This window comes from Belonocnema kinseyi, chromosome 3, assembly GCF_010883055.1.
Source record: "Belonocnema kinseyi isolate 2016_QV_RU_SX_M_011 chromosome 3, B_treatae_v1, whole genome shotgun sequence".
NCBI classification, from domain to species: domain Eukaryota; kingdom Metazoa; phylum Arthropoda; class Insecta; order Hymenoptera; family Cynipidae; genus Belonocnema; species Belonocnema kinseyi.
In genome coordinates, this window is record NC_046659.1 from 50309896 (window position 1) to 50321434 (window position 11539).

At 32.0% G+C, this 11539-nt stretch overlaps 1 protein-coding gene across 2 annotated transcripts in view; it reads right to left on the reverse strand.

Moving 5' to 3' along the window:
- The window catches only part of LOC117168804 (dihydropyrimidinase), a 62615-nt gene extending 54698 nt beyond the window's left edge, over positions 1–7917 (reverse strand). For both annotated transcript variants that reach the window (XM_033354630.1, XM_033354629.1), the window contains exon 1: positions 7563–7917. In XM_033354630.1, coding sequence (XP_033210521.1) covers positions 7563–7601 — 39 coding nt within the window. In that variant the 5' untranslated portion in view covers positions 7602–7917. The remainder of the gene's footprint in view (positions 1–7562) is intronic.
- Positions 7918–11539: the final 3622 nt, after the last annotated feature.

The window sequence follows — 11539 nt, forward strand, 5'->3', positions numbered from 1 at the left end:
ATAAAATGTTCGACACAAAAAACGTTCACTATTGTTTTTTGCACGTGAAAAACATACAAAATTTCAAAGGCTGGGATATTTATGCGATTTCTTATAGTTCAGGAGAATTAGAGTGATCAGAATACGGACTGATCCCCTGTAATCACTGATCAGGTATTACGCGGAGCGGAGTTGCGGATTGCGGTCAACTGTTTCATAACCTATAAAAATTGATAGAGGTCAGATAAGAGTGGCAGTCTGAGGTGTCAGTGGTGTTTATTAATGTGAATAAATAGAAAAACACAACGTAAGAGACATGGATGAGAAGAATTTGAATAAAATTAGGTGCGAAAAATATCGATTTGTCCAAAAAGGCTTAAAAGAGCTGACTACGTCAGACGAAGAATTGTATGAAAGCTTGGAAGGTAAGTTTGAAATTTTTTCCCTTGAATCATATCAGTAATAATATTGAAGTTTTTTCATACTACCCTATAATGTGAGGGAGAATTTTCGATTCTCATGCACGTATTTGTATCAAAACTGAACAATTGTTTATGGGAAACATAACCCTCAATTTACCATATTCATTAGAAAAATAATACATGGTTATTGTCAATAAAATGTTATTTTCATGAGATGCTTTTTTGCAATCATGCAATTGATTCCTACCCTTCTATAGATAATCTTGGTATTTCCTGGAGTTTGATATTTCATTTTTAGTCTATCATGATGAGATCGCTTTTATAAAATGCAGTTGTCACTGAAAATTTGTAATTACAAGTAATTATTTGAAAATATTTGCAGAAGAGAATGAAGAGTCTGATTTTTCTATGGACCTGGCACATAAATTATTTTCAATGGAATTGCTCTGCGAAAAATAACAGTTCTGTCCTCAAATCACTTTAATTCTGCAACCATCATCAAGAAATCAGAATTGAATTAAAGTTATACTTGCGATTATAAAACATTAACGAAGTATTATATACAAAGAAGCTTTGTATATATCACCACGTTAATTTTGTATGACCGCTCATCGCTTTCAATTAAACTATGCTTTCAAAATTCTCAAAATCCTTTTCCAGGGCAATGAAGGGGGCAACAACTGTAGGGCTTATGTAGGCCCTACAGGGGGCTAAGCTGGGCACTACAGATAGCCGCTTCATTGGCCCTTCGGGGGCAGACCACGTGGGGCCTTCGAAGGTGAGTATGTCGAAACTATGTTGGCCCTTCATAGTTTTCCAACATAGGGCCAACGTAGTAAAGGGGCAAATCACGTGGGCCCTCGAGAGGGCCAGCTTAACATTTTCACACGGGGAGCGCGTTTATACTATACGAAAAATTAAAGCAAATAGGGGAAACTTCATAGATTTTTCATTAATGATACTAAAATTGGTTTTGTTTATCCAATAGCATCAAAATATTTTTTTTTTCTAATTTAATTGGATTTCACATTTTAATCAAATTTTGGGCTTAGAACACGATTTTTTAAACTGAATTTCGACTGCATTATTTACATGTTTCTACTATTAAGAATAAAGTTCCTTTTAATCACATAAGTCATAAGATAAATTGCCGGCATGTTTAATCTGACTTATCTGGAGATGTTGGTATCCTGCCAGAAGATATACGCTGCACCAATATTTCATGCAATTGCTGAAGACCGACATCTGATAATAGGAGGCAAAAATAAAAAAAATATATCAGAATTAATGTTTAATATTTCTATAAAATATTAATATGCAATTATAACTATATTACCAATAAGTATATACCAACAAAAAATAGTACATCATACTTTGATTATTATACAGAAAAATAAAATATTCAGATGATCCAAAAAAACTTTGTAGCTACTAAAATTTGATTCATTCAGCCAAATATGCATAATTAATCTGGTGTATACACATATAAAATATTTGGTTAAAGCTAGAAGCATATTTGACTCAATCAACTAAATATACTTCGTGAAATTAACAAAATGAAGTCAACCAAAAACTGGTTTACTGAAGCAAATGAGTTTGGCTGACATAACACAAAATTTACTAAACAAAACATCTCACGAAACAAATATCCCCTGTTTCTAGTTCCTGCTATTCGTGACCAAAAAATTCGGTTATTCCTAGCAAAACTTCTGTTTACAAGACAAATTTTTTGTAATGAACTGAATTGTATTCAACTAAATGATTTCGCTGCTGACGAATGGCATTTTTGTGTAACACATGCGCGGAATGTTCGCTTTATACAAAGTACAAAGCTTTTCGAGGGATCCATAGTGAGCGGGATGTGACTAATTTCTAAACAGCCGTGAAAAGCAGTTATAAAAATATTTTCCTCTAGATGATGCGCTTGCGCTGTTTAAGCAAGAGTAATTTTTCTATAGCTGATGCGCTTGCGTAGTTTCAGCAAGATTACTTTTTCTAACTATTGTATTTGCGCATAATGATTCAAAACTACTTGCCAGGATTGCTGGATATATTTGGATGCCTGAAATTTCCGGATATTTTTTGTAATGTTACCATAAATTTTCAAAATTTCGTAAAATTTTATATTTTTTTTCAAATCGAAAATTCCCTGCATTTGTTATAAACAATATCGTGAGCAATAGATGCTCAAATTAGGTAAATATTTGTGAAGTTTACAGTTATTACTATCAGCTCATATTCGGTGCATTTCCGACTCATCTTCGGCTTGTATCCAACACATCTCAAACTACCCTTGCTTTGCCTCTGGTTCATACAGCAAACTTCACACTCGTTTGGAACTCACTACTTTCGACACTTGTAGCACAATATATTTTTTCCTGAGTGTAATAAATTAATTGTGTGCATAGTATGAATACACTATTATTAAAGGTTTTCATATATGTGACACTTTGTTGAGATAGTATTGTGTCTGTGTTTCACAACACAAATATATTCAGTGTGTTAAAAAATAGAGAAACAGCAAATATAGTTGCTTTAATATTCTACACGTGGTGCTGCTGTATTGAACCTAAATTTTCTTATTCAGAGAACAGCAGAATATTGATTTGTCTTTTCTTCGGGCCGCGATTTACAACTTTAATAAATTAATGAAGGACTGACGTGTGGCAGCGAAAGCGTAACGCATTCCCAGGTAGAAATACACCACCAGCCCTGTACTGGCCCAGTACAGCCTGCCGGAGTTCCAGTACTGGCTGGATGTACTGTGTCTGTACTGGGCCAGTACTGGCTTGTAATGCTTGGCGGTACTGGCAAACCGCTGGCTTACGAAAATGCAGGAGTTAATTTTAAAAATGATAAAAAATTATTTAATTGTTTTAAAGACCATCCATTCATCATCACACGACTGCATATCGTCCGAATATTATTTATAATTACAAAAATATAATTTTCAAACTATTTGTTTAATTTTAACACCCTCTATTTCTATAATCTGAAGATATGACAAAAAAGGTATTTAAAAATAAATAATAATTGACTGCGAATATTTTTTCAATAAATGTTAATGGCACTGCTTCGAATGAATACATATATTACATATTTAAACATTATATTACAAATAAAATTACTAACGCTAAGGGGGAGCGAACCTACATATCTATACCTCAATCTATCGCCTAGCAGTCGGGAGTGTTAGCCACTGCGCTAAACCGACAAGTTGAAACTTGGTGAAAAAGCCATCCGCATAAGCTACAGTTCAGAAAAGTTAAAGTACCATATTTTGAGCTCTCTTTTTCTAATTATTTATTTTTGCGACGTTATGTAAATGTCAAATACACGAACTGTTAACAAGAATATCAATAAAATAATTATTACATAAATAATTTAAATCGACTACAATTTTTCTTCGTGTAAAATTTGATTTTTCCGCGTTTTAGACCATTTTAAAAACTCTGATAATAACATTTAATGAACATTTAAAATTTTTATCGACGGAACTTAGAAATTTTACCACATTAAGCAACAATTTTTTTAATAACAATTTTCTTTAAGCCTTCGTGTAACGTTTTGCTTCTTAGGCGTTTTAGACTATTCTGCAATGATTAAGACATACATAAAATGTAATTTTTTCTGAATACTTAAAATTTTTCATGAAGGTGGAACTTCGAATATTTTCCTTAAAAAAAGTAATAGAAAAAAATGTTTTCACATTAATTGTATAGTCAATTTCTCGTCATTTCAAAACTGGGCCAGCACTAGACGAACCACTGGCTGTCTGTACTGGTGGGCAGTACTGCACCAGTACTGCGCCGGTGGTGAACTCTGGCACACTACCGACATTTCCACCTGGGTGGTTTAATTAGATATGCAACACGATTTAATTATTTTTAACTCTGTCTAAAAAAAGAAACTATTTAACGTAATTTTTATTTGGTGGAGGTTTATTTAAAGAAAGTATTCGTACTACTTCTACTGAAAGAACTTGATATAGCTTCCTTTATGAAATCTATGTAGGATCCTATGTATAGCATTATAGTATATATACCGTACTGTACGGTATATACTATACTTTTTTCAAATATTTTGATATTGTAAATAATCATTATTTCAATTGTTTATGCATTATAACATCAGGTTTTTAGACTTCAAAACGTTAACAGAAAATAATAATTATAAAACTTGCAATCAAACAAATAAACTGTTATTTGTTTCTTAAAAAAGTGAATCTCAAAGGAAGTGGGCCATCTGCGCGCGTAGCGCGCTGTTAGAGTTCTAAGGTGCAAGTGATGCGGCAATATACGCTCTTCAGTATGAAAATCAAGGTATCTAAATCATGATTCGATTGTAAATAAATATTATTACTTAATAATTTAATTCCTTATGCGACAAATATGTTACTTTTTTCCTATTAGTTGATACGAAAGTGTAAAAGTATTTTGTTCTAAAATAAATGTTCAATGTGTTTGATCTATAAAAAACATTCCTCTAAGAATAACACAAACCCAATATTTAAATAAGTGTTGTTATTGATAACAACAGATTTATGTACCGAAAAAAGTAAGTAAAGGTAAAAATAAGTAATAATAAAATTAGTAACAATGTCGATGCCATTTAGCAACGGTGGCCGAGGAGTTCACCAAGGCGCGAGTGACGCGGCAGTATACGATCAGTTAGTCGCGCGCGCTCGGAAAACCTTGAACTTTCAACTCGTCCCACTCAAAAGCTATTTGTTCAAACGAACTGGAAAGATTTTTTAATGATAATGTGCACGTTAAGAAAATGTGACGTGGGCTCGGATTATAAAAAAAGTGTATGGGGTACTACTGACTTAGCGTCAACATTTGGAAAAATTGCATTTTTAAAAACCTGGCCAAATTTTTTTTCAAAAAGTATGGGCGTGGGAGAAAAATTACTAGGGACCTTTTCGACTCAAAATATGCTAAAAAAGTTGCAAAAATGTTTTTTTTTTTTGTGTAAGAAATCAAATTTCCTATTAATTGTTAAAAAAAATGTTAAGAACAAAAAACCAACCGCTCGGACGAAGAGTCACCCAAAAAAATTGGATTCAGCAGGTCAAAATACATAAAAAAAACCTTGGTGGCTCCATCCGAATTGAAAAGGCCACGAGACTGTACCTGGCTCCTGGACTATTATACGCCACTAGACGCAGAACTACTGTAGATTGGTTGCATATCTTACGTATACCTACCACGAATGACCCTTTCATTGTTATGAAATTACAATAACTGAAATTATAAAGACTGATCTCAATTAAATTTTAATTAGTTGAATGAGTTTCGTGATAAAGTTTAAAGAAAATTAAAACAAAGTTCTTGCCAATGTAATTGGTAATGTTCTTTACCAATCTTGCGATTGTAAGAAAAGTGCGATAACTCTTGAAGTTATTATATCCGATTTTTTTTCTATCTTTTTTAAATGTTCCTTTCATAATCTAACAAATCTAACTTAGTCTATCAAGCGGCTCTAATTCTCTCACAACGGAAAGGTCACGCGCGCAAACAACCGAGTCGGACCGACCTGTGTCCAGTGTCTCTCTTGGGTTCAAGTATTGTGAAAAAATTTGAGGATGGCGACCCTGCCACTCTCCAGAAAGTGCAAAAAGTTTGGGAAACTCTGCTGTGCAGGAAGCTGTGTGATCTTCAAAATTAGAATACAATTTTGCGCAATAGTATTCTATAAGAGATAAAGCTGCGCAGGAGTTTTTCTTGACTGTAGGGTAACCCAAGTACTGTAACTATAGTCCTTTATTAATATTATCATTCTTTCAAGTTTTTTTATTCGCTTGTAAGAAAGTAAATAATATTCGGATTAATGGCGTATATGATCCTATAGAAAACCTTGGGTAGTATCCTACATAGGAATCTGTATAGCGACCTGTGCATAGGTATTTTCAGTAGAAACCTGGCTTCGTTTCTGGATCTTTTCATATATTCTCGGTCAAAACTACTTTTATTGCCGTAACATTTTTCTAAAATTCAAACGCACACTGTCCTGAAGGGATACGCTCGAATTCGCGCCGGATGTTTGGTACTGTAAAACGTGTTAACTTTCATAACACTCCTACCGTGGAATTTTTCGTTCAAAAAGTTCTAGAGGTTGTGTTTCTTAATCAATGTTAAAGTTTCTTTTGTAAATTGAAGTTTATCATATTTGAATCGTTAAATTAGGTATAATTAGGTAAAATTAGTCACGGTATTTATTACTTAAGAAGAGGCGAAGGGGACGGGTAATGTACGTTTCAATTTTATTTAAAATAGACCTCACGAATGAAGTTCATTTGAAAACTATGTATAATCAAGAAATATTAAGATGTTAAAGTTTCCTTGGGGAGATTACAAAATCCGATGTTTAAAATTTACAATATACAAGAGAACCAAATATCTAACATTTTCAAAATGATATTTCGATTAATTTTCAAGAAATGGATTGTTTTATATTAAAATTATATTGATTTCTTAAAAATGTACAATCATTCATATCTGACAATCTATCGCACTCCCTCCCCCATTCCAAGCACCCCCACCACGGGATTAGTGATTATTTTCTCACATTACGTCTCCCTTTCTAATCACACAAAAATTCCAAAACTAATAATGTGTTTAAATTTGAAGGAATATCAATAATTTCAATATAAAAAATCAGTTTTAAGAAAACTCTCAGAGGTATCGATTTAAAAGTATCAAATTCGTTTTTTTTCGCAAAAAATTCTATTAAAATCCGCGTTAAACATATGTCGCCTCGGCTCTCGTAATATTGCATTGTTCTTTATCAGTTTGAGAGAAAGAAGAAATCCTTTTTTCCTTTATTTTATATAATCAATATACCCTGGGATTTGGACATGCAGGCAATTTTCTCTTAATACATAGGATATAACATCCACTCTCAATCCACTTGGTTAAACCCTCTCTGGCCTACAAAACCACCAAACCAAACATCCCTTCAGGCTACTGCATTTACCCAGAGGGATGTAAGTGAGCTGGGACAACTGGGGATCATTCTCTATAATGTGCAAGTTCAAAAAGGTGTGTGGCGGTTTAAGAAAAATCGCTTTGTGGTTTGTGATTTTCACACCTAGGCGGAAACACTTTGCGATTTAAATCCGTTAAATGATAGTTTGTGCAATTTTGTCTTGATTCTCACCTGCAGATGAATTGGCACCTTTTTCACTGGCGTGCTCATCTCGTTATTTGAATCCTATCCCTTTTAAAACCAAGAAGCTCCAATTGCACACTCACAGGGAGGAAAACCACGCACGTGAATCTGCGCTCGTGTTTATTCTTAACGAAGCACCTTGATAGAAGAAGGAGGCCACACACGATTTTCGCGAAGTGACGATGAGAGAAAATGCTATCCTATTTTTGTTTCCGAACGAAGAAAGGAGTCGGGAATGCTGGTCAACTTTAGCTTTGCTACACGATGATTCTGTGGGGAGATATAGATATCGAAGCGTTTTGAGTTCCACGAGCTTGCGCGCGTCTCTAGCGGAGCCGGCAATCGACTAATGTCGCGTACCGTACTCTGCGCAGTGCGGTGGGAGTTCTCCCACTAAAATTGCTTTCACCCCCACCTTAAGAATGTCACAGGCACTTATGATCTCAGTGGAAACGGTGAAAACCATATCGTAGTTAAAAATATTTATGTTACAACAATTGTCAAATAAGTCACTCATTGAATTCGAAGAAAAACTCCGAGCTTTATTTCTTATTCTAACTTGGAATCGTTTTGTTACAGCGTTCTAATCCACGCGAAGATAAAATTGATCCCGCCAGATTAATTTGAAAGCTGCGTGGAGCTGTGTGGAACAGTTGACAAGCTAGTTTGCCGCGAATCGATAAAAAAGATTGGTCAGTGGATAAAAATTGCGGTTAATTATTGTTTCACATAGTTTTCAAAATCTGGCAGCGACTTAATTTTATCTTCACAGAGATTAAAATGCTGCAACGAAAATACCTCAAGTTAGGGTAAATAAGGCTCGGGGGTTTTCTGTGTCTCATATCTTTAAATTCAGAAATCCTATGTATCTAATTAATCAAAAGTAAGATTAAACATTTGAAGAAACCTTTTTCATCAAATTAATCAGGCAGTTAAAAAAATAAAATTCATCTGGCATACATATTTTCATTTTTAATTTAATGGATGGTAAAAGTCATTTTTGATTAAAACGAAAAATGTATGATTCAGTATTTGTATTAATTTTATTTGTAATTTCATAAAAAAAAATAATTACATTATTTGAAATGAATATAGGACAGTACATTTTAGTCGATATTTTAAATTTACACCATTTTAAATTAATTTTGAAGAGTTTAGAAATCTCTAAATATTTTTTTTCAAATATCTAGAAAATCAGGATGACTTCTCACTAAAAGAAATCAAATTTCGTATCCGAAAAGAGAAAATTATTTTGTGAAGAACAATTAAATGGAGTCGTTCAATAATTATATGCCTGAAACAGTTCAAGAATCTTAATTGAAAAATTTAGACGTTCTCAAATCAATAATGGCATTTTCCATTTATTTCCCAAATTGCCTAAAATCATATTTGATGATAAAATCTTAACAAAAAAACCTGAAAATTTTAGTCTATCAAATTGTCTAGTGACGCCATTATTAGATCATGATTTTTGTTCTGAATCTTACACACATATTATCACAATCTTTTGAAAAATAAAAAAAATACATAAGGATGTATTACATATGCATTAGGGTGGTCCAAAATTGCATTGCAAAATGTTTTTCACTCTAGAGGACAAAACACCTCCCCCCCAGAAAATTTCCATTTCCGGAGAAGGAAAATCTTTTTTTTCGAAATTTGAATATTAACACGTGCCACCGGGCACTGCGAATAATATCTTTTATTTTTAACATACCGCCTCCCTCCCCGCAGCATCCCAAATATGACCCCAAAAAAAAAAACTACATTTTTACTTATTATTATTACTTTTTAGCAATTTCCGTCGTCTTTTTCATACAAATAATTACTAATGGACAATTTGAATATTTACCTTGACTTTTTAAACAGTTTACAATTTTTTAAACAAATGTAAATTATTTAAACAATTATTTATTCCGAAAATTAAAAAAAAAATTGTATTTTCTGATTGGAATGCAATATTTTGTCATTATGTGGAGTAGTTAATTTTTTAAAAGCATTATCTAATTATTCCTACAATTAATTATTGTTTATTTTCAATATTTATAAACAATGAGCCAGAGATGTCTTTTTTTTTAATTGGTATCCTATGCTACTTTTTATTGAATAATTACATAACTTTAATACATTTCTTCTAATATTTAAGAAATTTCTATTTGTTTAAACAATTTTTATTTGAACAAGCAGTTATTTTTCAATAAATATTTTTGGAAAAGAAATTATTTAAACAAATTCTATTTTTTCAACGATTAAAAAGTGGTAATTGTATTCTTTCTATACACTATACATCCAGAAACATAATTGTACGTGTTCTAATTTATTTCAATTTTTTTTCGATATCGAAAAAAATGGCTTCAACAAATAAAGATTGTTTAAATAAATAGAAATTTATTGAACATTAAAAGAAATGTAAAAAAAATATGTAATTGAAGGGCCGGATAGAATTACGACTTGAGCGCGCGAGCCGGGCGGACTAGCCCCTAAAAGTGTGCAATCGCCGCTGAGCGCAAAGCGTGTCTCGCACGATTTTCCCTGCAAAAATAAATTATCCATTTCTTTCAAACGTTTTGTTATTATCAACACAAATAAATGATTAAGTTGAAATAAAACCATTCAAAACGTAGAACATTGATTTTAATCAGTTTATCGTATATATAAGGGTATTTAATGCATTGTTTTGATGTTACACTAACCTCATTCCGAGCTTTTTTGGCAGATTAGTCTCCCACTCTTTTTCATCTCGAGAACGTCTACGTCCTTTTTCTATATTTTCTTTAGACATTTCCACTTTCAGCAACAAAGCATTGAAACACTAATTTCTTAAAGCAATCACCGCTTTTACTCTAAAATTTACTATAATCGTTTCTAGGCTCGTATTTGTATATTCGTACTAATGAAACGTAAGCAAAGCAAAAAAACTACGATAACGCAAACGAAGCCGGTACTCTAACTCTCCATATTTTTGAAAATTCGGTATAGAAATTCTTGCTACCTTGCAGACGTATACTTTAAATCATTATGAACAACAATAATTAATAATAATTAATATTAACAATAATTACTAATAATAATTGATATTCTTAGAATATATTTTTAAAATTAAAATTAACTATAAATAATAATACTTCTCCAAAACAATGACAAACAATGACATTTTAATCAGAAAATACGATTATTTCTTACATTTTTTAAGATTAAAAAATTGTTTAAATAATTAACATTTGTTTGAACAATTGAAAATTGTTTAAAAAGTCATGGTAAATATTGACATTGCTCATTAGTAATTATTTGTATAAAAAGACGACGGAATTGGCTAAAAAGTAATAATAATACGTGAAAATGTAGTTTTTTATTTTTAGGTCATATTTGGGGCGCTGTGGGGAGAGAGGGATTAAGTTGTAAATGAAAGTTATTAGTATGGTTTTCGAAAATTCCAAATTTCCCCATTTTAATTAAATGGAATTTTTAAGTCTCCGGTGACACGTGTTAATATTCGAATTTCGAAACAACAAAAAAGTACGGCTTATCCGGAAATGGTCACTTTAGGGAGTGCCCTGTAGCTCGAAACGCGTTTTTTGGACCACTCTAATATGCATAGTTAATTAATCACTGATCAAAAATCCACTTTGGATTATAACATTTCTTAAGATGTTCTAAAATTACAATTTTTTCATTTCAATTTTAAATTTTGTTGTAATGATTTTCCTGAACAATTTTGACGTAGGTGCAGACTTAATTTGAATAATTTAAAATTCATTAAAAATTAGTATTTATAGAATGGCCGTATTATTACAATAATTTTGTAGTAGAAAACGTTACTAAATTTTCAAAAAGCTTTACTAAATTTTCATAACTTTTTCTATTAGAAAATCAATTAACAACGAATCGTATATCAGTGAAGACTTACTGAATTATCAGAAGATGTTTACTGTATGAAGTAGACAAAATTAGATAACTGTGAAAAT